Genomic DNA, 26,663 nt, shown 5'->3' with positions numbered 1-26,663 from the left:
TGTTAGCCCTGTCACCTGGATTTATGCAAAGTTCACATGGACTGTGTGTGTGTGTGTGTGTATATATCCTTCCTCCTCTGTTCATCCTTCTCCTTGTGACTCTCCTTTTCATGCTCCCTTTCTCTCTCCTACTTGCTTCTTCTTCTCTCTCTCTCCATCAACCCTTCTCTCTGTTTATTTCGATGCTGTCACCAGTTGGCTGGCCACATTGATGTATGATGATGTTTGTGCATGGAGGGGGAGGTGGGTGATGCGGAGAGAGGGGGAAAGAGAACGAAGAAGGAGAGGGTTTGGGGGGTGATGGGGAGAGAGAGAGAGAGAGAGAGAGAGAGAGAGAGAGAGAGAGAGAGAGAGGGGGAAGCAGAGGGGTGATGGGGATAGAGAGAGGGGGAAGCAGAGGGGTGATGGGGAGAGAGAGAGGGGGAAGCAGAGGGGTGATGGGGAGAGAGAGAGGGGGAAGCAGAGGGGTGATGGGGATAGAGAGAGGGGGAAGCAGAGGGGTGATGGGGAGAGAGAGAGGGGGAAGCAGAGGGGTGATGGGGAGAGAGAGAGGGGGAAGCAGAGGGGTGATGGGAGAGAGAGAGGGGGAAGCAGAGGGGTGATGGGGAGAGAGAGAGGAGGAAGCAGAGGGGTGATGGGGAGAGAGAGAGGAGGAAGCAGAGGGGTGATGGGGAGAGAGAGAGGGGGAAGCAGAGGGGTGATGGGGAGAGAGAGAGGGGGAAGCAGAGGGGTGATGGGGAGAGAGAGAGGGGGAAGCAGAGGGGTGATGGGGAGAGAGAGAGGGGGAAGCAGAGGGGTGATGGGGAGAGAGAGAGGAGGAAGCAGAGGGGTGATGGGGAGAGAGAGAGGAGGAAGCAGAGGGGTGATGGGGAGAGAGGGGGAAGCAGAGGGGTGATGGGGAGAGAGAGAGGAGGAAGCAGAGGGGTGATGGGGAGAGAGGGGGAAGCAGAGGGGTGATGGGGAGAGAGAGAGGAGGAAGCAGAGGGGTGATGGGGAGAGAGAGAGGGGGAAGCAGAGGGGTGATGGGGAGAGAGAGAGGAGGAAGCAGAGGGGTGGGGGGTTGTAGGGGAGTGTGTCTTTGGGTGGAGCTCATGTTAAAGTTGTAGAGACAGAGGAAAGAAGTGCTACACTGCCTAGAGGAGTTTCTAGACTCACACAGACCCCCCCCCCCCCCCCCCGCCCTCCCTTACCCCCCAGACAGCCTCCAGCCTAGCCCAGCTCTGCCCTGGCCCTGCTCCTCCTTACTCCCCCAAGCCTGTCCCCCCCTCCGGCCCCTCCCTGCCCCTCCTGCTCCCCCCCCCCTCCCCTTTGGCTTTTGGTTACTTCTGAGACAGACCAGATCAATCAATCACCAATGCCATGTCTAAAGATAGTATTTTTGTCCTATTTCTGGTCGCGGAGAAATACAGGAATGGGAGAGAGAATGGGAAGGTGAAGGGGGGGAATGGAAGGAAAACAGGAGATTGAGAACGAGAGGAAAGAGAGGTTTAAGTGGAATGGGAGGAAGGAGAGCAATGGAGGGTATTTGTGGTGATGAAAGCCAGATTCCTCTCAGACTCTAGTCTGACTCCACTGCCCCGCTGGGAAAACAAGGGAGATGGAGAGATAGAACAAGGGAGGGAGGAGAGGAGAGGAGAGAGGGAGTCCAGTTCTAATGAGGTCAGACCCCTCTCAAGGACTGTCCCATATAAAGCACACCCGAATCTCCCTCCTCCCCCCCCCTCCCCCCTGCTTCCTGTCTCCTCCCACACCACGCGACAGCCTCGCGCTCTCAACACCCATATTAGGGCATGGCCTAATCCTGGGAGTGGAGAGGAGAGGAGAGGAGAGGGGAGGAGAGAGGAGGAGAGGGGAGGAGAGAGGACGAGTTCTAACTATCTCTTTACACACTTTTACAGTAACCTCCACACTCCATCAGTTATGCCAGTAGAATTCAAAAAATGCCAGTAAAATTCACATTTTTGAATGGAAATTCTCCTTCTCACCCTTTTACCCTCTCTCACTCTCTCTGTTGTCCGTCATTCTCTCTCTCTCTCTCTCTCTCTCTCTCTCTCTCTCTCTCTCTCTCTCTCTCTCTCTCTCTCTGTCTCTCTGTCTCTGTGTCTCATCCCTCTCTTTCATCGCTCTGTTGTGTTTCTCAGACTGGCACATTCCCTTTCTCCACTGCTCTCCAAATGAACACGCACATTCTCCCTCTTTCTCCTTGCCTCCCTCCCTCCTTCTATCTCACCCGCCCGCCCGCCCCCCCCCCCGACCCCACCCCCCGACCCCACCCCCCGACCCCAGCCCTTCCTCATGAGACTGTCTATGCTTCCGTGTGTTTGTGTCCTTAACCCCTCGTCTCCCAGACCGTTTGAGATCATCATTCTGATGACCATCTTTGCTAACTGTGTGGCCCTGGCTGTCTACATCCCGTTCCCTGAGGATGACTCCAACGCCACCAACTCCAACCTGGTGAGTCACTCTGGGCTGGACGGACGCATGCAGCCACTGATTGGTTGATTAGTTTGTTGATTGGTTGATTGATTTGGTGTGTTGGTGGATTTGTTGATTTATGGTCTGGTTGGTTGGTTGAGTAAGTTCATTGATTTGTTTGATTGATTGCTTAGTTGATCGATGGGTGGATTGACTTATGGGCTGGTTGGGTGGGTGGGTGGGTGGGTGGGTGGGTGGTTGGAAGGATGAATGAATGAAATGATGCAGTTTTTTGCTGGTTGATTGCTTAGCTAATTTCTCATGGGCTGTATTCTGTGGTTTCGCAACATGTGATTGGGTAACAAGTGTCTAAGCAGAGGCAAGAAAGGTGGTCTTTTCCCTTGATTGGTCAGTTTGAGTCTCGGACAGTTCTGATTGGTTGGGATTCTATCAAAAATAAACCTTTAGTCTGGATGCAGTGTATATTACTTTTATTTCCAATTGAAACTGTAAAGTGGTTTGTAATTTCATAGGGTTATTATGGGATGGGCGTCAGCAAAATCCTGGTGACATTAGAGACGCAGTAAGGAAACCGAGTGGTCCAGTTACAGAGTTGCCGCGGTAACGGAACCGGAAAACATCCCTGATACAGGATCAATAGACAGATGATACGTCAGAACATGTGCTTTAGGTCTTTCAGCTGCCTGCTTTCCTGTCTGTCAGATGGGCCCTCCTGTGAGTCTCGTCAGCTTGATCAAACTTGACTGAGCTCTCTTTTAAGTGTGTGTGTGTGTGTGTGTGTACCCTTCCGTAAGATTGTGTGGGAGTATGCGTGGATGTGCGTGTCTGTGTGTTCTTGTCTATAAGTGTGTGTGGTGTGTGTTCTCGTCTATAAGTGTGTGGGGTGTGTGTGTGTGTGCCAGTAAAGATGTTTGTCAGTCTGCTGGTGTCTGGCTATATTAAAGGTGTGGACAGTTGTCCTCTGAGGCTAAATAAAGCCTGTCTGTCAAACAAGAGAGACGCTGTCTACTTCTCTCCTCCTCCATGTTCCTCCTCTCCTCCCTCCGCTCTTCTCCCTATTCCTCCTCTCTCCCCTCCTCTTTCCTTCTCTTTTAGTCTCCCCTCATTTAGTTCTCTCTCTCCCACTTTCTCTCTTTCCTTCTCTACTCCTCCTCCCTTCTTCTCTCCCCCCACACCTCTCTTGTCCCTTCACCCCCCCCCCCCCCCCCCACACACTCTGTACTGGACTGGTTGCAGCATGATTACTCTAAGGTCGATAACTCGTCATGTCTGGCCACAGTCTGTTTGAATCTTCATCCGTTACACCTCAGCACATGCATACACACACACACATGCATACACACACAGACATGTGTGCGCACACACACACACACACACACACACTATGTTCTTTCCATCTAGTCTACTATGAGAACATGGAAACTGATGGCAGGCCTGTGCAGGGAAGGGGAACAACTACTATTGTAATCCTCATCACTTCCTCCCTGTCTCGGTCTTTCTCTCTCTCTCTCTCTCTCTCTCTCTCTCTCTCTCTCTCTCTCTCTCTCTCTCTCTCTCTCTCTCTTTCTCTCTCCCTTCCTCATCACTCTTTTTCTTACTCTCTTTCTTCTTTTTCTCTCTTTCTCAACCCCTCACTCCCTCTGCCCCCTCCACCTCTCTACACCACCCCTCTCTCCATTGCAGATCTATCACTCAGCTGTAACACAATCTTAATGGTATTTTTCTGCCCCCTGAAGTACATATGTCACAGTATGAAACATCATCAAAGCTTGTGTGATTGCTGTGTGTGTGTCTGTGTGTATGATTAGCTTGTGAGTGTGTGTGTGTATGGGGTGGGGATTTTGGTGGATGTGTGTGATGGTGTGTGTGTCTGTAATGACATTGCCCCCATCTTTGTGTAGAAGAAGCTGAAAAAGGCTTTCATAGGACATCCAAGGCTGTTGTGTGCTCCTTCCTTTAAACTTTGCTGTAACAAGCCACACTTATACCCACCTCAGCCTCTCTGATCTCCCTTTCAAACACACACACATGCATACACACACATACACTCACACACACACATGCTGGTGTGTTTTCAATTTAGCCTGAGCAGTCCCAGCTGGACCATATTTGAGTCTGACACATGAAACGTCCCCCAGACAGGAAGTACAGAAGAGAGATCCCCCCCCACACACACACCTCCCCCCCCCCCCCCCCCACCCCCCCACACACACACACCTCCCCCCCCCACACACCTCCCACATCTAATCAGCTCAACCCTCATATAACCAGGCACACACACACATACACACACACGCATCTACAAACGCCAACACATACAACCAAACACCTCCTCTATCTCCCCCCCCCCCACTCTGTAATGGACTGGTTGCAGGATGATTACACTTGGGTTCGATAACTCGTCATGCCTGGTCACTGTCTGTTTGAACCTTCATCTGTTACATCCCAGAACATACACACAAAAGCACGCATACATACACACATACACACACACACATACATACACACACACACACACACACTTGTTCCACCATTCGTTTTTTGCGGGGGAGCAGTTTGTGTTTCAACACCATGCGCCTCTCCGTCTCCTTGACAACACCACCAGCAATCCTGCGAGAGGAGGAGAGGTTGTCATGGATATAAAGCCCTGGTGATGTTTCTCCTTGGTTACAGAGTTGTGAGAAGAACCAACCTGCCAGCTCCTCGTTTACCTCTGATCCTCTTTGTGTGCTGCACACTCCCATTCACATCAGACAAAGCGAGGTGCACCAGGATAAGCCTTCCCCAGAGCAGGAAGCACTCAGTTCCACCCTTTACCTAACCTACCCCCCCCCACCCCACACACATACACACACAGTATAAAGTGATTAGAGTGATGGGTTTGTTAGTGCTCTGAATAGCAGGGGTTTGTCTGTTTGGGAGCTGAGGAGTGAGTGTTGCATTGGGAGGTGACAGGCCTCTCACTCACACAGCCTGAGGACAAATAGATGAATTAGCCCAGCCCAGCCCAGAGTTGGCCACAGCATGGAGTGAGGCGAAACAAGTGCTCCTCGGCTGAGTGAATGAATCACTCTTTAGGAGGTAATGGCCCTTCTCAGTCCTCATACACACGCCTATCTCCCCGTCTGAAGAAGCACAGATCTGTGTGGGACTGTGTGCGTTGGTGTGTCTGTCTGTGTGTGTGTCTGTCTTTCATTGTGTCTGTCTTTGTGTGTGTTACCCCCTGTGTGCATCTGCCCCCTGTGAATGTGTGTGTCTCCATTTTCCTCTCTGACAGAAGAGAAACAAGGCAGAGTCTTGGATTAGTTCAGATCGGATCTCACCTCCAGGTGCTGAATGCATACAGCAAAGGTCAGAATGACTGGAGTTGATGGATGGCCTAGCTAGCATTAGCCTTTTTGCCTCTTGAGGTGGATGGATCTGGGTCACTGTTGATGTGTGTTTATGCATGTGTGTGTGCGTGTGTGTGTGTGTGTGTGTGGGGGGGGGGGTTGGTGGTTGCCATCAACAGAGATGCCCATATCAATGCTGGCATATTGTGTCGTCTGTGATGTACCATCCCACCTAGACAACATGCGAGTTCAGGACCAGGAAGTGATACTGACTCGCAGTTGCCACAGTGGACGTTGCTTACTGGCTGTTGCTAGGCTGCTATTTATAGGTGCAGAGGAATGCAAGGTTCCTCTTTATGATCTGGTAACCTGCAGGGGGGGGAGGAGAGGAGGGGTGCGGAACGCAAATGTGTGAAGAAGAGGAGGACGACCATGAGGAGTGAGATGCAGTGTAGTTACACCACGTAAGAGGTATCATGGAGAATCTCATACCTTTTTTCTCCCCCCACCCCCTCTTTCCTCCCTGCGTATTCCCTCACCTCCTCCTTCCTCCCCCCTGCTCCTCCCCCTCTCTCTGCCTATAAACCAAAATGATGCAGTCTCTAAGAAATGGCAGCTGAGGCATCACGTTATACTGACTTTTTCTCTCCCCCCCCCCCCTCTCTGTTTCTCTGCCCCTTTTTTAATAGCCCCATTCTGGTGATAAAGAGGGAGAGTTTTCCAGACACACACCCTGAACCACCTCATCCACTCTTGTTCTCCTCTATATCCTTCTCTTTCCGTCTCTCTCTCTCTCTCTCTCTCTCTCTCTCTCTCTCTCTCTCTCTCTCTCTCTCTCTCTCTCTCTCTCTCTCTCTCTCTCTCTCTCTCTCTCTCTCTCTCTCTCTCTCTCTCTCTCTCTCTCTCTCTCTCTCTCTCTCTCTCTCTCTCTCTCTCTCTCTCTCTCTCTCTCTCTCTCTCTCTCTCTCTCTCTCTCTCTCTCTCTCTCTCCATTTCTCTTTCTCTCTGACACTCTCTGTCTCTCTTTCCGATATATATTTTCGGCTGGAATAGGAGAGAAATGAATAGGAATGGGGAGAAGAGGGGATGGGAGGAGGGAGTGAGAGGAGAGTAGGAGAAGCAGAACTCTAAAATGGATAGAAGTATCTGACAGCCCTGAACACAAAAGCCCTCTCCCCCTCGCTCCCCAGCCCCTCTCCCCACCCCTCCGTCCATCTCCCCAATTCTTTCTCTCCATCTCACCCTTCCCATCCCTCCGTTCAGTTCCTCTATGCCTCCAAACCCTTCACTCCGAAGGCGTTCACACAGAAGCAACATCCTTGGCTCGTCTCTGCTGTGCAGGCAGGACAAGCTCACACTCTGAGTTAGCTAGCGTGTTTGTTACCGCTACAGCTACACTCTTCCTCCTCCTCCTCTAATGTTGGACAGACCATTGGTTTGGAAACTGAGATGAGATCAGTGCTCACTGATAGTTATAATAGTGGAAGGCTTGTTGTGTCAGCTGATTGTGTGCTAGATAGTTCCATGCGAGCTGGGTTGGTTTCAGCTAGTTGTGTGGCTGGTGTCTCCCTGGTCTCTCTCCTAATCCCTCTTTGGTCCTTCCATGATCTCCCGTAGTTCCTTCCTGGTAGTGTGGACAGCAGACCTTCATACCACTGTGACAGGACATCTAGAGGACACATGTAAACAGAGGTATTTATAGAGACCTGTGAGAACAGAGAGAGAGAGGGACTAGGCTGGAAGGAGAGAGGGGAAGCGACAGAGTGAGGGGAGGGTAGTGGAAAGGAAGAGACATTTAGAGTGTGTGTGTGTGAAAGAAAGAGGGAGAGAGAGAAAGAGAGAAGAAGAGAAGAAAGAAACAGAAGAGTGAGAGAGAGGGAGCTCTCTCCCTGGCCGGGATTGTTTAGATACACCCATGAAGAGTCACAGGGAAACAAATTACAACCTTTAGTATTTTGTTTCAGGGGGGACCCCTTTTCAAAGCGCACACAGCTGCAACGTTTTTCCCTCAGCTGCTATAGAAAGTGCATCCCGAAACGTTCACTTCTGGTATGTAGCATGGACTACACAACTGGGACTAAGTGATCATGTAACCGTGCCTTGATCTGATCCTGAGAGCGGTCTGCTCTTGTACCTGGTTGTGGGTTAGAAAACCCAGAAAATCATGCTGGCTGGCATACTGCAAAACAGTGGGAGAAAGCACACACACAAAGACACAGAAACACACGCAGACACACACATCCACGCCAGGACCTGTGGTGAGTGTGTCAGATAAGGTGTGCAGTGGTAACAGCTCTCTCTAGATCTCCAACTAAAGGACTCTTATGGTTAGTGTGTGCCTGCACGTTTGAGAGACAGAGAGAAAGAGAGAGCATTTACGTTTAATTTTGATTTTGACTGCAGGTCTGTCCTCCTTCTGGACTGGTCTGTGGTGTGTGTGATTGGGGTCAGTGAATGTGTGTTTGACCCCAGAGTGCCTGGATATCATTTTAGCTTCTCTCTGTCATACATGTCAGGGTAAAACACCATAAAGTGGTCACGCACGCACGCATGCACACACACACACACACACACTCTGACCACAGAACAGTCCAGAAAGAGGACGGATTGGCATTTCTTACTGGGAGGAAATTAGAACACAGTAAATCAGGATGGAGAAGGACCTTCCCACCACTGGGGTGCGTGTGTGCAGTATGTGTGCGTATGTGAGAGAGGGGTGACTAACACCAGCTCAGTTTGTGACTACCGTTTAACTGGACATGAGAGGACTCTCAGTGAAAACATCATTGTGTGTGTGTGTGTGTGTGTGTTCTGATTTGGTCCCCAGCCCCAGCTCCCCTCAGTCCTCTCTATGGGGAGGGTTGGGTATTTTTACAGAGCTAAAACTGTCTGTCTCCACATCAGAGTGACCCACATACAGAATCAAGCTCTCAGCGTGACGTGTATGTGTGTGTGGCTATAGGTAGGGAGTAGGGACACGCACACGTACAGATCTATGGCTCCATGTTTTGAGCTCAGGCCCCTAGCTATGTAAATATTTACAGTCCTGGAGGTCTGATTGGTGTTTGAACATTCAGCACACATAGCTAAACACTTTCAGGAAGCACCACAATCCAGGCTATACACACAAGCATGTGTTCGTTGTATACAGGGACGTTGTTTTCACATTTTCAAATCTCTGTCAGTGCTCCAGTCGATTTATATATTACATGTTGTGAATTAGCAGCCACTTACACACTCAAAGGCCACTTTAGCAGCCACTCTTACTCAAAGGGACATCAGGACAGCGGAACATCAAGGATAAGAAGTGTGTCGTTCTAACAGTATTATGCTCAGGGTCAAGGAGTAGACTGTATTTACAGGCACAGTGAAAAATACGGTCAGCTTCCGGGTACGATGCAACAACAATACTATCTCTACCCACAATGCAACATCATCTCATCTATCGAGTATTACATAGGAGACTGCTGCAAAAACAACATTATATCTAAAATGTGTGTGTGTGTGTGGGGCGAAGGGGGGCACAGCCTAGTGGTTAGAGCATTTGACTGCAGATCAAGACTTCAAAGGTTTGATTATCCCTAAAAGTGTTGTATAAAAGCATCTGCTAAATGAATACAGTGCATTTGAAATGCAATATAAAATCATTTCAAATAGTGTTTGATTATAACATACAGACAAAAGACATATCAGCATTTATTTCAAGAAGTACAGTACATGTATGTAGTGATGAAAACGTTGGTGTGCAGCAAGAAGTTTACAGAGTGGAGCAGTTGTCGGTGTCATGTGCAATGCTTTGCTAAGCATTTTTGTTTGATAGATGCAGTTTATTGTAATGACATCTGTGAGCGGGTGTGAGAAAAAGCTGCCAAATCTCACATCCATTAGCCAGGTCACTTCTCTGCAGTCATTTGGTGTTCAGGATAATCAGAATCGCTGGCACATGAAGCTTCACAATTACCACCTGATGCACGCACACACACAAGCACGCAAATACACTCTAACACTTAACATAAATTGTCAAAAGCTGAACAACAGGCTAACGGCAACGCGTGTGTGTGTAACTATGTGTGTACTAGCATTCACACATCTTTGACTTCCAGTTGACTACCCCTCCTCCTTTTACGTAGTACACACACTCTCTCTCTCTGTCTCTCTCTCTCTCTCTCTCTCTCTCTCGTATGTAGCTAATGGTGATTTAAAAAGCAATCAGAACATTTGACACAGTTGAACTGCTCAGACAGACTCTGTCTGTCTGTCTCTCTGTCTGTCTGTCTCTCTCTCTCTCTCTCTCTCTCTCTCTCTCTCTCTCTCTCTCTCTCTCTCACACTCACTCACTAACCCACTCTCTCTTTCTCACTCACTCACTCACTCTCTCTTTCTCACTCACTCACTCACTCACTCACTCACTCACTCACTCACTCACTCACTCACATACACACACACAAGACACAAGAGTCTTGCAAGATAACTCTATAGTGTCAGGGACTAGCTTGTGCTAATGATAGCTTTATATTAGACTGAGTCTTACAAGCTAACTCTACAGTGTCAGGGACTAGCTTGTGCTAATGATAGCTTTATATTAGACTGAGTCTTACAAGCTAACTCTACAGTGTCAGGGACTAGCTTGTGCTAATGATAGCTTTATATAAGACTGGACATAGCAGTTCAGCCAAGCTTAGGCTAATGATGCTTTTACATAAGATGGACACTGTGTGCACACACACACACACACACACAAACACACACACACAGGTTGTGTATTTACTGGTGTTCCTCAGTTGTGTGGTAGTTCTATAAACTCTGTGTGTGATTGTGTGTCTGTGTGCACATAGCATATGTGTGTCTATCAAGGTTGTTATTATATCCATGGACCAGGAAGCCCTGATTTTAGCCTAATGAGGACACAGCCCTAGCTACCACCTACAATACACACACACACACACACACTGACACACACACAGACAATGATACATGTGTGGATGCACATACACACACACACAAACATTTGCTATTTCCCTGCAAACAGTGCCGCCATGGCAACAATGAGGCAAGCTTTAAAGCACAACAGGGTGCTCAACAAGTGTGTGTGTGTATGTGTGCGTGCGTCCATCTGTCTGTCCTTACCAATGCAAATATTTGATCAGCCATTAGGCCCTTTGGTCTATGATGTCACCATTGCCATACACATCACCACAACCATCTGACGTGAACATGCATGTTGCACCGTGTCTGACCCGTGTCAGCCGTGAGTCCGTCACGCCATGGTCTGATGACACCCTGGGCACCACACACACACATGACCCTGTTCTCTGCCTCGCATCTTCTCTTCTGTCCCCTCCCTCCCACCATCTCCTTCCCCTTCCTCCCCCTCCTACATGTCCCTCTCTCCTCCCCCTGTCTCTCCCCACCTCCCCCTGTTCCTCCCCCCACCTCTCCCTCTCTCCTCCCCCTGTCTCTCCCCACCTCCCCCTGTTCCTCCCCCCACCTCTCCCTCTCTCCTCCCCCTGTGTCTCCCCACCTCCCCATGTTCCCCCACCCCCTCCCCCCACCCCCCAGTCCCAGTATGAGGGATAATGTCAAGACTCCCGAGATGAACTCTGTCTATGGAGAGTACTCCCCTTTCCCTCCGCAAGAAAGTCTCCCTTCTTTCCTCCTTCTTCATTCCCTCCCCCCCCCTCATGTTGTCATCCTCCTCCCTCCTCCATCCTTTGCTCCCTACAGAATACAGAATTCTCTGAATTTCTCCCCTCCTCCCCCCCCCCTCCCTCCCTCCCTCCCTCCCTCCCTCCCTCCCTCCCTCCCTCCCTCCCTCCCTCCCTCCCTCCCTCCCTCCCTCCCTCCCTCCCTCCCTCCCTCCCTCCCTCCCTCCCTCCCTCCCTCCAGTACCAGTACACACACAGTCTGTGGAGAATTCTGTCATCTTTCTCTGATATTTACTGACATTTAAAAATCTGTCCAGATATCTCCCCCATGAAACAGTATTGATATTCAGCGTGCAGGTACTGTGTGAGTGTGATAGAGTCTGGACAACTATTAATTGTGGAAGCTATAAGTTGCTATGTTCCTCCTGTTTGGTGTGTGTGTGTGTACATGTGTGGTGACTGCCTGTGTCTGTGCATCATCAAAGGGCCCGTTCCCATAGCAACAGATGAGCCTGCTCTCTCGGTCGCTGCATGTGACAGGCTTAAGGTGTGTGTTTGTGTGTGTGTCTGTGTGCGTGTTTGTCTGTGTGCATGTATCTCAGAGCACGTGTGGCTGCATGTGTGTTTGATGTTGATGCAGGGGTAACAGAACAGAGGGGGTGGGAGGGGGATAGTCAGGGAGAGGCCAGGTTATCAACCTCCCACCTCTCCCTTCAACAAATAGAACCTCCTACCTACCTACCTGTCTGTCTGTCTGTCTCTGTTTTTCTGTTCTTCTGTCTGTCTGTCTGCCCATCTCATTTACTGAAGATTTTCACCTACTCTCCTCTCCTTGTTTGAATATTTGTGTGTCTGTCTATGTTTGTGTGTGTGTGTGTGTGAATGAGTAATCAAGCAGTGTTCTCTGTACTGTGCGTGACTCTTCTTACCTTCCTGTGGATCTCCCTCTGCAGCTTCTCCACTGAGCCTGTCATCCTCTAGCTGAGAGGACTGATCACTGTGTGTGTCTTTATATCTGTGTGTGTGTGTGTCCATGTGTGTGTGTCTATCTGTGTGTCTTCATGTCAGTGTGTCCCTGTGTACCTGCTTGTGTGTGCGTTTGTGTATCTCTGTGTGTGTCCATCTATCTGTGTGTGTGTCTATCTGTGTGTGTCTTCATGTCAGTGTGTCCCTATGTACCTACATGTTTGTGTGTACGTGTGTATGTGTGTATGTGTGTGAGAGATTGCTGCCGGTGAAGAATAAGATAAATAATATAGCAGACTGGGTTCTACGAAGCAGCAAAGTGATCTTTACGTCTTCTATATTTCATATGCAACACAAAAACACACACACAGGAACTTACTGCACTCTCCTCATCCAGAACAGGTGTGTGTGTGTTAGCCCTGTCACTCTACATGAGCTGCTGTTACCGACACTGCTCCATCCATACATGAGAGGATTGGCTTCAACTATACTGAAAAGTTTGTCATTCACACACACACACACACACACACACATATATGCATGTACACACACACACACACACACACACACTCTGGAGTGGGCTATGGCTCGACTGAACCACACAGCTCAAATGAGGACATGACTTGCTCTTATTCAATCTGCTCCTCTCTCTCTCTCTCTCTCTCTCTCTCTCTGTCTCTCTCTCTCTCTCTCTCTCTCTGTCTCTCGCTTTTATGGAAGTCCATCTACTGATATAGGTGTCAGGTCTGTAGATAAGATAAACATAGATAAGTATGTTTGTATGCAAGTGTCTGTGTGTGAGTGTGTGTGTGTGTGTGCATGCATCTGTCTGTGTGTATGTGTGTGTGTGTGTGTGTACATGCATATATGTGTGTGTGTGTGTGACAGTACAGGAGACTCCTGGGAGGTGGCCCAGTTTCCCATGATTCACCACTGCAGTCTGGTTGCTGTAGCGATGGCGGACTAATAGAGCTTGTGACTGCAGCATGAATTATAAAGCAGCCGACCAGATTCTGAGCACTTCCTGGATGCCAGCGGAGGGAGGGGCAAAGATATGAACAGAGGGAGGGAGAGGTGTGAGAAAGGAAGCGTAGTTTCTCATAGACTTTGGTGCCGTGAGTGATGCAATGTGGGGAGATGGAGTGAGGTAGAGAGAGGCAGGGGGAGGTAGAGTGAGGTAGCGAGTGGCAGGGGGAGGTGGAGTGAGGCAGGGAGAGGCAGTCTGAAGTTTAATCAGACTTAGTGCTGATGGAGGCAGAAGGCAGTCTGCTGCAGTCCCACCGGCCAAGAGCACTTAGGGGACCTGTACACTGGGACACACACATTCTGGATTACATGCCAGTCACACACACACACACAAACACACTCGTAAACTCTCTCTCACACACACACACACACACAAACACACTCGTAAACTCTCTCACACACACACACACCTTGCGGTGTTTAACTGAATTCTGTTGATCTAAAAGCCAGGCTTAAAAATGCCCTTACAGGCGTAAGATCTGAACTGCAATTTTAGTATTTGATGAATGCACACACACCAGATACGGAAAAGGAGAAGAAAACAATCGGAGAGGTGTGTCAGAAAGAGAAAGAGTGGGACAACGAGATAGAAAGGGAGAGGTCTTGAGACAGTGTGTGTGTGTGGGGGGGGGGGGGGGTTGATTGACTGCCCCCTGTGTTTAGCAGCACAGCCAGCGTCTAATTGGCTGTGTGGTAATTGTATGCGTGAATATGTAACAAGGTCATTACCACCTTGCATGATTCCTGTCTGGAGGCAAATCAACAACACAGTATCCTGTTTCAATAGGCAAGACAGATCCCCCCCCACACACACGCACACACACACACACACACACACACAGCAGTGTATAGCTACACATGCTAACCATTCCTATTAGAGCACCCTCTCACATACCCCATAATGAGAGCTTTGATGTTCCAAGGAGAAGGGAGAGAAAGAGAAAGAGAGGGAGACGGGGGAGGGACAGAGGGCTAGAGATGGGAGGGGAAGAGAGAGGAGGGGGAGGGGGGGGTGGAGAAGAGAGAAGGGGCGGAGAAGAGAGGAGGGGAGAAGAGGAGAGGTGTGAGGAAGAAGGGGAGAACTTAACTTTCTACTACTTTTGTCAGACTCACCGTCAGTGCAGATGTGAACATGGTTACATGTATGTGTGTGTGTGTGCTTGATCTGCAGAATGAGAACTAGACTCCATTGAGAGTGACAGGAAGACTGATAACGCAGTGGAGGAAGCACTGCCATCCTCTAGGTGTGAATCTGGGATTGCTGAAAATAGTCCCTTCTCCTCCAGTGAGAACCACGATGCGAATGTGTTTGGGATTGATTTATAATGCCTTCACTCCTCCTTTGCTTCAATAAGGAAGGGTTAGGATTCAGTACCAAATTTAGTCCCAAGTTACATATGTTTCTCTTACACAGGTCTGTGTTAAATACATTAGCTGGCCACTAGATTGACTAGCATTGCGCATATTATGACATAGACTTGAGACAAGCTTTGGCAAACTGAATGTATTATGGTGGATAGCGACTAGCCAAATGTCTTCTAAAAGTTTGTCAGTCTTGATGGATGGATGGTCATTAGAGACAAACATCTTAGTGAGATTATTACACTGAAATTGTCTTTGTGCAAACTTTTAGGTTGCCAGGCAACTCGGGCAATACAAACGTCCATATAAGGATGTTTTCTTTCTCTTCCTCCCTCCATCCTGTGCGCTTCCATTCTCTTTCTTTTCTGTTCTCTCTCTCTCACACTTATCTCTCCTCTCTCTCCTGTCTTTCCTGATAATGTGAATGATGATGTCGAGGCGGGGGTGGAGGGATGCATAAAGAGAGAAAGCAAGCAAGAGAGAGGGAGGAAGGAATGGAGGTAGATAAAGAGTTGGAGGAGGAGAGAGAGGGTCTAGAGTGGAATGGCTATAGAAAGAGTGGTGGAAGGAGAATTAAGAGGATGGAGGGAGGGGATGGATGGGTGGAGACAGAGAGGGATCGAGGGATGAAAGGGGAGAGAGAGAGGGATCGAGGGATGGAGGGGGAGAGAGAGAGGGATCGAGGGATGGAGGGGGAGAGAGGGATTGATGGAGAGAGAAGTGATGGTTACTCAGAGGTCAATACAGGGAGCAGAGATGTGGTAGATAGGGGAGGTCTTGTTGAATATCAGGGCGCTCCTCTATCAAACAAAAACAGAAACATACATACACACACACACCACGGCAGTGGGAGACTAGTTCTCACCTCTGGCCTCAGCCCTGGGCTAAAGTTAGCCGCCTGACTACGCTGCCTAGCAACCGTCTCCAAAGCAGCTTGTCTCTCCCTCCTTTTCCCTTCTCTCCCTGCCTTCTATTTTCCTCTCCTCCTCTCTCTCTTCTCTTCTCCTCTCCTCTCCCTTTCTCTGCCCCCCCCTCCTCCTCTCCATCCCTTCTTGTCTGTTATGTCTTATGAGTGGGTCTCCCTCAAGGGAGGACTAGTTTATGTATGTAGCTGCTGATCTTCATTCACTCTGCTCACATCCTACCCCCACCACACACCCCCCTCACTCCCTCTCTCTCTCTCTCTCTCTCTCTCTCTCTCTCTCTCTCTCTCTCTCTCTCTCTCTCTCTCTCTCTCTCTCTCTCTCTCTCCCTTTCTCTCTGCTTCTCCACACTATGTTCTGATGTGAGTAGAGATACAAGACTAATCTATCCCATAATACTTTCTCCCAGCCTCCCCCCCCCCGGGCCTAGTTTGGAGAGAACAGGAAGACCACCCCAACAAGACCACCTAGCTTTTCCTGCCCACAACCCCCCGTAAACTCCTCCTCCATACTATTCTTCCTCACTCCTTCTCCAGAGTCACCCCTTTACTCCTCCACTAGCCTCCTCTCCTTCCTTTACTCTCTTCCGCTCTTCATCCCTCCTTCTCTCCTGCCCTCCCTTCCCTTGAGACAAAATGAGATTACATTCATATGTTAATGTGCTCATTGCGATGATTCAGCTAGATGCCATCGCACCTATTCCTCCCCCTTCATCTTTTCCCCGTCCACCTCAGGGTTAATGCTAGACTGTTAGTGTTAGTCCATTCACTGAAGGCTAACTCTAGTACTTTGGTCCAGCTGAGGCTAACTCTCCTGAACTGTATTTCAATGGACTGAATGCTAACTGCTAAATGCTAGGTCTATGCGGCTAAGGCTAATTCTGAAGGATCAGACAGCACGGCAGAGTAAAGCTGGATCATCAGTGTTATTATTGGCCTGGTTAGGATATTGATGTATGAGGCTTACATAGGATCAAATTTGCTCACGCACAAACACATGCACATGCACACACACCCTCACACACCCACACACACACACACACACCCACACACACACACACTGGAGGAGAAGGGAGATTTAGGACTTCAGTTGATCTGAGGAAATCCAATTATTGCTGGATGGGATATTTTGACTTCCTTTTTCATGTGTAGATTTAAATGTTTTTATTATAAAAGCTCTGAAAAAGAGAGTGAGGAGAGAGTGCCCTGATGTGACTACAAGGAGAAAGAAACAGAGCGAAACAATAGGGAGAGGAAAGAGAGAAGGAAATAGAGAGACAGAGACAATGGACAATGATCAAAATGTGTCCCCCCCCCCCCCCCCCCCCCCATAAGTATGGTTCTTTACTAAGGCACTGACAAAGCAACCTGTTCATCCCCCAGCCAGGGTATGTATATATATATTTACATTTAGTCATTTAGCAGACGCTCTTATCCAGAGCGACTCATAGTAAGTACAGGGACATTCCCCTGAGGCAAGTAGGGTGAAGTGCCTTGCCCAAGGACACAACGTCATTTTGCACATCCGGGAATCGAACTGGCAACCTTCTGATTAATAGCCCGATTACCTAACCGCTCAGCCATCTGACTCCCATAATATATGTATGTATGTGAGTGTAAAAAAAATAAAAATACATATATTCATTTAGCAGATGCTTTTATCCAAAACTGCATTCAGGGGCGATTTGAACCTGCAGCCAACGTGACCCTCTCACTTGCTAACTCACAGGTTCAACACTTTCCTTCTTTTCTTTCTTTTTCTAAGTTGTCTCTTTCTATTGTCACCACAAGCATCTGTACTGCATCTGGCACACCATTCACACAAACACGCACACACCCTTGACACCGTGGCATGGTGGCATTATCCTGTTGATTAGTCAGTCTGTCTCATCAGAAGCACACTGGACACTGCTGGTCTGGATTAAGGCCTTTGATTGAGCTGGGGTGTAATCTACAGAAGGCTGTCAACCCTGGATTAATGACAAACTCTCTGAGTTCTCATAGCCTCTGATGCCCTGTTGCTCACACGCACTCACGCATGTAAAAACACACATACACACACACACACACATGCTCAGCCATGCCCACGCACACACACTCACGCACACACACAAACTGCTGATTTAAGGATAGATGGACAGACAAGACGGTCAGAGGTCTTAATGAATCTCTCCATCGCTCTCTGTCTCTCTCTCTCACTCTTTCACGCTCCCCATCTCCTTCCCTGTTCCTGTAGCTAGCGGAAAGGAAACTACGCAAAATTCAATTTGCTGCTCAGTAATATCTACTGTGATGAGGCTGGATCTAGACCTGCCGTCACTGCTCCCATCCTCACACTCAGCTCCTCTCTCCCTCCATCTTCCCCCATCTCTCTCCCTCCATCCTCCCCCATCTCTCTCCCTCCACCGCTCCATCCTCCCCCATCTCTCTCCCTCCATCCTCCCCCATCTCTCTCCCTCCATCCTCCCCCATCTCTCTCCCTCCACCGCTCCATCCTCCCCCATCTCTCTCCCTCCATCCTCCCCCATCTCTCTCCCTCCATCCTCCCCCATCTCTCTCCCTCCACCGCTCCATCCTCCCCCATCTCTCTACCTCCACCGCTCCATCCTCCCCCATCTCTCTCCCTCCACCGCTCCATCCTCCCCCATCTCTCTCCCTCCATCCTCCCCCATCTCTCTCCCTCCATCCTCCCCCATCTCCCTCTCCACCGCTCCATCCTCCCCCATCTCTCTCCATCCATCCTCCCCCATCTCTCTCCCTCCATCCTCCCCCATCTCTCTCCCTCCACCGCTCCATCCTCCCCCATCTCTCTACCTCCACCGCTCCATCCTCCCCCATCTCTCTCCCTCCACCGCTCCATCCTCCCCCATCTCTCTCCCTCCACCGCTCCATCCTCACTACTCTCCTAGTTAATCACCCCATCCCTAAACCCCCCCATCTCTCATTTTCTTTATCCCCTCCTTCCATCCATCCTGTGACTCTCAGTTCTCAACTATCTCTATATCACTCTTCAGAATCTATCTTTTTTTTCTTTATCCCTGTTTACTCTTAGTTGTGATTGCAACTTTCTCGCTCTCACTTTTTCTCTCTATTTCTCTCTTTCTCATTCTTTCTATGTCACGTTCTCTCTCTATCTCTCTATCTCTTTATCTCTGGCTCGGAGTTTTCGGATGAGCGCCGCTACCTGGCAACAAGGCGGTTGCCAAGGCGATGCGGCTCAGTCTCTGTGTGTGGTGAGCTCACGATGGTAGCAGTGGGGGGCGTGTGGCAGCAGCGACACACACACACACACACACACACACACACACACACACACACACACTAGAGATAATTCAACAGCGTAACTTTAGGAAGATGACCTTTTTCTTCACATCAGTATTTAATCCCTCCTCCCTCCATTTTTTTCTTGTTATTACATCATTTGATCAGCCCACTAAAAGATCAGGAATACGGGTCAAAGTCCTCTCCTCTCTTCTCCTGAACTCTCCTCTCTGGTAGCTACTGTACCTGATCCAGCAGAGTAGGTACAGTTCAAAGTGGGTTGAACAGAGAGAGAGATAACAACTAAAAGCTTTGTGCTTTTTGTGTGAGACAGTGTGTGTCTATCTGCACTGCCTCCTGTGTGTTCCTATTAGTCTAATTGGTCTGGTGTCTGGTGAGTGTTGGTAATATATCAGCTGTCTGTGTGTGTGTGTGTGTGTGTGTGTGTGTGTGTGTCTAGTCCCTGTCTGGCCGTCTTAGCACCGCTCCACCAAGGTGACTCTGTGTCTGAAAGATTTCTTACTCTCTGGACTCATCCTTCTAATTCATTAGCCTTTCTTGTACAGCCCAACCACACACAAAACGTGTGCACCATAGCACACACACACACACACACACACACACACACACACACACACATACATATACACACCTACCTGCCAATACTCAGTCAGCATGACAAAGCTGCTGGTCCCACTGTTCGAGGACCTGGACTCTGTGTGTCTCTGTGTGTGTCTCTGTGTTTGTGTGTGTGTGTGTGTGTGTGTATGTGTCTGTGTGTGGTACGGTTCACACATTTTAAAGAGCAGATGCATATCTTACTCTGTGTTTACCATGTTTGGCCTCGCTCTGTGTTTAGATGAAGCACACACACAAACATACACACACCAACACACATGTATTCATTTTCCAATACACTAACACACCCACCTATACACACAACTGACAACACACACAGACACCGACAGACACGATAAACACACACATACTACACATGTCCCACCACATCTGCTGTGTAGATGTGGTTTCTAGTGGGAGGGTGCAGCTCTTTGATCAGAGTGGAGCCCAGTTTCAGAGCCACACACAGGGACAGACACCAGCCTTGGAATGACAAGCATCTGGGAAGTATACAAACATCCCTCTACTTTCTTTCTTTCTCTCTCTCTCTCTTTCTTTCTTTCTTTGTTTCGTTCGTTCTTTCTTTCTCCTCCGAGAAGAGGTGGAGAGAGAAACAGACGCCGAGATGGAGAGGAAGATAAAAAAGAGGAAGGGAAGGAAGGAGGGTGGGGGGAGAGAGAGGGGGAGAGAGGAAGGGGAGTTGAAGCCTGCTATCTAGAGGAGTATTGTTAGCGAGGGAGAAGAAAGGTTCCTGTTGTTATTTATAGTGGTGACTCCCAGCTGCAATCTGAGAAAGAAAGATGGAAAGGAGGGAGGGAGATGGGGGAGAAGAGTGAGAGAGAAAAAGGGGCTGGAGGGTTTTGGGGAGAGGAACGGAAGGAGGGTTTTGGGAAGAGGGAGAGTGTTGAACCAAGGGTGAGAGTGTAACCACAGGTCTGTCCACTGGTTTACATTACTATTTACACTTAGTCATTTAGCAAACGCTCTTATCCAGAGCGACCTTCAGTAAGTACAGGGACATTCTCTAAGAGGCAAGTAGGGTGAAGGGCCTTGCCCAAGGACACAACGTCATATGGCACGGCTGGGAATAGAACCAACAACCTTCTGATTAATAGCCTGACTCCCTAACCGCTCAGCCATCAGACCCCCCCACTATATATGTGTATATGTAAACTTTTTTTTTGATAACTGTCCATCTTTCTCTCGGAGAAACCTCTTTCTCTCTGTCTCTCTTTCTCTTACGCTAAACTCACAACTTATCCTTGATGACTCTCCCCTGTAGAGACAAGCTAGAAGCTAGCGGTGTTTACTTGTGTGTTATGAACACCTCCAAAGGTGTTCAGGAGGAATAAGTCATGATGTTGGCAACTCTTTACTAATGCTATGGGCGGTTATGGTAAAGCAACAGGCTAATGCCTCACCCAAGTCTACAGTCCTGCTCTCAATCAGCAGCTACCTAGCTAAATCAGCGAACTAATGCCTTATGCCAGCTACGCAAAAACATCAGGCAAATTAGCTGATGCTAATGCTACGCTAAAGCAAGAGGATAACGCCTTGCCTAATGCTAACGCTACGGCTGGGGAGGCACTTCAGTCCTCCTCATCCCCAGAGAGGGGCATTGGAGTGGTGTTCCCTCGCTAATAGTCAGGATGTAATTGGTTCTCGTGAGAGCGATGAGAGCCTCTCATTCTGGTTCTATCTTGTTACATTGAGATGTTGAGGACTTGAGGATGGAAGGGGTGAATGAAAACAGATTTTCTCTTTTTATAAAGGTGTAAAGATATACATATCTTCTTCACTCTAACCTTCTCTATACATCTACTCTCTCTATATAAATGTCTACCTCTCTCACTCTCTCCCTTCCTCTTTCTGTTTCTCCCAAGCTTTGTCAACCTTCTTTCCCTCTCTCTTTCCCTCCTTCCCTTCCTCTTCCCTCCCTCTAGCCACCCACCATCTTGGCAGTCTCTCTGACATGACCTGCCCCATCCCTGGACACACTGTGTGTGTGTGCGCTTGTGTGTATACTTGCCATAGAATGAGTGTATTAGTATGTGTGTGTGTGGCATGTGATGCTTAGGCCTGTGCTCATGGCCATCTGTCACTGGGGTTCACCAACTGTTTTAGTGCTACACAGCCAAAAACAATCTCTCTCCTATGACCATGTTATAACTGGTCTCCTGTTACATACCCGTAATAGTACTGGTCTTGTATTATAGATGTGTTTTATAACTGGTCTGTATTTTACCCATGTTGACTGAAAGGTTGATAGACAGACAAGATTTCTCTCAGTCTTGGTCAGGGAGTATGTTTTCTCTCTTCTTTCTCTCTCTTTCTCTATTTCTATCTTCACCTCTTCATCTGATAATTCAACTGAGTGCATGCGTGTGTGTGTGTGCGTGCGCGCACGTGTGTGTGTTCCAGATGAGCAGCTGTATTAGAATGGCTAATTTTGACCTGACAGAGCTCAGACCCAGATATACCCAGCAGAACAGACCTAGTTTACTGTTGAACATAAGTAGCAGGTCTTTTGCGCACACACACCCACACACGTGGGGTCACACACACTCATTTGGGCACGGACACACGCACACACACAGACACACAAAACACACGCTGTAAAGACACGCACACCCACGTATGTGCTGCTGTGTTTTTCCTGGAACCCGTTGACTGATGTTCTTTGAACATTTTCACATATAGGTCAAAGGTCGACATGAAATGGCTTTGTTCACTTAGATGTGAGGTTATGTGTGCACCGTCTCCACATGCGTGTGTCGGGTGTGCCTGTCATCTCCGTGCGTGAGTGTGTCGTGCGTCATCTCTTTGTCACCCAGCAGTGTGTACGTGTGTGCTTCAGTCCGCCCGTGTCCCAGCCCCTCTCAGTCATGCTCAGTGTGTCCCTGTCCCCTCTTTAGAACCTGTCTGCCTGCCAGTCTCAATCAGGTAGTATCAATCTGCTAGAAGCTTCCAGACTCTCCACCTCTCTGCTGATCTGTCAGCTCTGGTGAACATCTCCCCGGAGAGAGAGCGGGCTGACGAGAGGGGGGAGGGAGTGGGAGGAGGACAGGAGGTGATTAGAGGACAGGAGATGAGTGGAGGACCCTGCAAAGGAGGAGAGAGGAGAGGAGAAGAGAGGGGAGATGAGGAGAGAGGAGAGGAAAGGAGAGGAAAGGAGAGGAAAGGAGAGGAAAGGAGAGGAAAGGAGAGGAAAGGAGAGGAAAGGAGAGGAAAGGAGAGTTCTCAGTTATGTGAGGTTGACCTAGATTGAGGGACTGGATTGGACACACTCCATCTCAGGGGAACTCAGTCACAGATGCAGTGTGTGTGTGTGTGTGCGTGTGTGTCGTCAGTCATCTGTTGAGTAGCCCCCTGTTGGTAGCAGAGAGAACTGAGTCATGCCTTGTGGTCAGATGAACAAGGTGATTCAAGTTGGAGGAGCTAGACTTCCTCCTCTGGAGACCCACCAGGGTGATGTTACTGGGCATCATCTCTGAGATAGGGCTCTAGCCTGTGTATGTGTGTGTGTGTGTGTGTGTCTGTGTGTGTGTGTGTGTGTGTGCGTGTGTCATGGGGGGGTTGAGTGCTGTCAGTAATGGAGAATCGATACTGCACCAATCTACTGGCCCCAGTGGGGAAGGTGGGGACCTGTGCATCCAATCAGCTGGCTGGGAGCCGAGTGGTTTGCGGTCAACCTTTGAGGACCGGCCACGGATGTGTGTGTGTGTGTCCTGGGTGTGAGTGTGGAGAATGCTAATGTTCCAGCCCTCTCAGTATTGCGTAACTTTGCCACACTAGTGATAGAGATGGACCCCACCACTAGCTGGAGTCTTCTTGCTTATATGTGTGCTTGCATGTTTGTTTGTTTGTTTGTTTGTGTGTTTTGGGGAGCACTGTAGCCCTCTTAACAGGGAACAACAGCAGCAGCACAAAAAGTTTCTTGTTGTTGTGTTGTAAAGTGCCTGAGCAGGTAAAAAATGTATAAATATTTGAAAGGCAAGTCTCTACTCACGGTACAGGTGAGCAGAGACGGGCCTCAGCCTGGCCCAACAGCCTCCTCCCTCTCCCCTGCTTTTCTCTCACGCCACCTTTCCTGCTTCTCTTCCTCCAATCAGCCCCCCCCCCCCCCATTTTCTATTTTCTATGTCTTTATCTTGTCCTCCTCCTCCTTTCATCCCTTCCCTCTCCTCCTCTTCCTTTGCTTCACCTTCTCCTTTCCTCCACCTCTTCCTCTCTTCCAGGTTAACTGCATGTGTCTTTAGTCGATGTACAATATATTAAGGTTTCAGTCTGCCCACCCGTATTACTGTGTTTCTGTCCAATGTCAACTCCCACTCTCTCTCCTGTATACATCTCCTGTGTGCACATCATGAATACATTACCAACCTCCAGATGCCCATCTTACACACACACACACACACACAAACACACAAACACACGCAGTGTTTGGAATGTCACCTCGCTGGTCAGAGATGGCAGGCCACTCGTGTATGCCTGTGAGAGCCCATGTGGGACAGGTACTGTATGCTGGAGAATAGAGAACAACGGGACAATTCTCTGACGCATCATGCGGCATCAGCCTGAATATTTGAACAGGAAACCCTTGTGACGCTTTTCTCTCTCTCTCTCTCTCTCTCTCTCTCTCTCTCTCTCTCTCTCTCTCTCTCTCTCTCTCTCTCTCTCTCTCTCTCTCTCTCTCTCTCTCTCTCTCTCTCTCTCTCTCTCTCTCTCTCTCTCTCTCTCTCTCTCTCTCTCTCTCTCTCTCTCTCTCTCCCTCTCTCCCACACTTTCTCCTCCCTCCCTCTCTCTCTCTCCCACACTTTCTCCGCCCTCCCCTCTCTCTTGTTCACTCTGCCTCCCACACTTTAGAGGGTTCTGTCAGATTAGAGGAAGAACAGAGAGGAGGGGAGAGGAGGAGACGAGCCCCCCTGATGAGTTCTAACAGTGGTGTATTTCAGTAACCAATCAATGGCCATGAATGTAGATGACGTCATTAGGAGGCCAGATGGGTAGGACAGAAGAGCCCCATGGGGTCCTGCAGATCATCAGGACCCCAGCATAGAGTCGAGGTGGCCAGGGAGATGCCTGCTTCTCTTGTTCTTCACTGGGATGGTCTTTTAATTAGAGACAGTCCTGGACAACTTCACAGACAGAATGTTTACAGCAAGGAGAACCTTGCTGTCGGTGGATTTCGGTCCATCTGGGTGTCTGTGTGTGTGTGTGTAGGTGTGTTTGTATGTGTCTGTGTGTGTTTATGTGCGCGTGTTTCTGTCTGTGCGTGTGTGCGTGCGTGTTTCTCAGAGACGAGCTGACTGGCAGGTTGACCGGTTGAAGGACCACATCCTTGTTCTATGGAACCATAGATGACAGCATATTCTGACCTGCTGTCCACCCTAGCTGTCTAAGTCTCCTCTACATCCACTCTGAACTGTGACCTGAACTCTGAACACTTACCTCAGCTTCACACACACACACACTCACAAACATACGTACACAAACACACGTACACAAACACGCGTACACACTAATTCATACAAACCACATTCAAATGCACACACTCATGCACAGCCTGGCTGTCTCTCCTCCCCTTCCTGCCTGGTTGTTTGAACACGGCTGTAACTAGGTTACAGGTCAAACTGCTCTAACATCGGTTGTTCCAGTTGAGATATGAAAGGTCTGACTGAGTCCTTATAGCTACCTGAAACACACACACACGTTCAGCCCAGATACTTACACACATGTTCTGTGTTCCTGTCTACTTCAGCATACACGCACAGTCCCCGAGAGACAAGCTTACAACAACACTTCTCCAACGGCATGCTTTAGGCTATGGGTGTGTGTGTGTGTGTGTGTGTGTATGAGTGTTAAGCTGTGTGTGTGTGTATATGTATTCCCCTGTTGAATCCGTGAGGCAGCGTGTTAAGGGAAAGAGAGCCTATGTAAAGGTTGCTCTCATTTGCATGCATCCCCAGACATACGTGTGTGTGTGTGTAGCAGAGGTAGATGGATGGCTGTGTATGTGAAAGTAGGGAGCTTGTCTCACCGTTATCTAATGAAATTCTTCCTGCTGGGCAAATTAAAAGATGGACCCAGGAGTGTGTGTGTGTGTGTTTGTGTGTGTGTGTGTGTGTGTGTGTGTGTGTAAACCCCAGTTTACCAGATAAATGAATCTAGATGAAAAAGTCCAATGTGTTATCTGATTGGGGGAGATCAATAATAGTTTAGTAATCTTCAGCAGTGGATGAAATATATTGCTCTTTATGGTGTTATCCGACAGCTGAATATGTACAGTAAGTGTGGACTAACTTTATATGAAAAAGGACACGCACCATTACCCAGTATCTAAACTTACAAACCTGTTGCCTTGGAAACACTCAGAATAGACAAAGACAATAGTTGGTTTCGAGATGACATCAGTGGAAGGATGGAGGGAGGGTTGGATAGAGGAAGGGCCATCCCTTAGATGAATGGATGGAGAGATGGATGGATGGATGGATGGACAGAGGACTGCATGGACAAATGGCTGGGTGGAGGGATTAAGTCAGGAAGAGATGGAGGATAACAGGGACAGACGGATGGACAGCAGTGCTCTTATGGACCAATTGGATGTCCTCTTGGTCGAGCCCTTCCGTGTCCTCTTGTCAGTGTGTCCCGTGTCGGAGATGTGGTGGAAGAGGCTAGGACGCGTGTGCTGGGGTCACCGGAGGAAACAAACTCTCAGCTCCCTCCACAGCCCTGGAACCTGCGGGGGGGCTGCCAAGCACAGATGTTAATATGGTTTGAATGGCTGGAACACACAAACGCTCACACAAACACACTCACACACACACACACACACCTTCACTCACTAGGGAACAAAGAGATGTGGGGATTCTGACAGGCAGCTTCTGTTGATTCTGCTAAAACACCCATTAAGGGAGCTGATTAATATGAAGTTCCCTCCTCCTGGCTCTCTGTATCTGCATCTGTCTTTGTCTTTTTCCTTATTTCACTTGTATGTGTGTGTGTTTCTATGTGTCTGTATACATATGTGTGTTTGTGTGTGTACACATTTCCATATCTATGGACAACATCCCCCCAAAATAGCACCAAGTCCAC

At 48.9% G+C, this 26,663-nt stretch overlaps 1 protein-coding gene across 1 annotated transcript in view; it reads left to right on the top strand.

Annotated features, from left to right (window-relative positions):
- Positions 1-26,663, top strand: part of cacna1c (calcium channel, voltage-dependent, L type, alpha 1C subunit) — a 142,816-nt gene that overhangs the window by 36,372 nt on the left and 79,781 nt on the right. Inside the window, exon 3 of the mRNA XM_084702019.1 lies at positions 2,349-2,454. Coding sequence (XP_084558145.1) covers positions 2,349-2,454 — 106 coding nt within the window. The remainder of the gene's footprint in view (positions 1-2,348; positions 2,455-26,663) is intronic.

The sequence above is a fragment of the Hypomesus nipponensis genome, chromosome 7, assembly GCF_054491055.1.
Source record: "Hypomesus nipponensis isolate SF chromosome 7, ASM5449105v1, whole genome shotgun sequence".
Classification (NCBI taxonomy): domain Eukaryota; kingdom Metazoa; phylum Chordata; class Actinopteri; order Osmeriformes; family Osmeridae; genus Hypomesus; species Hypomesus nipponensis.
Note: the sequence above shows the minus strand (reverse complement) of the source record. Positions and strands in the feature narration are given on the sequence as shown.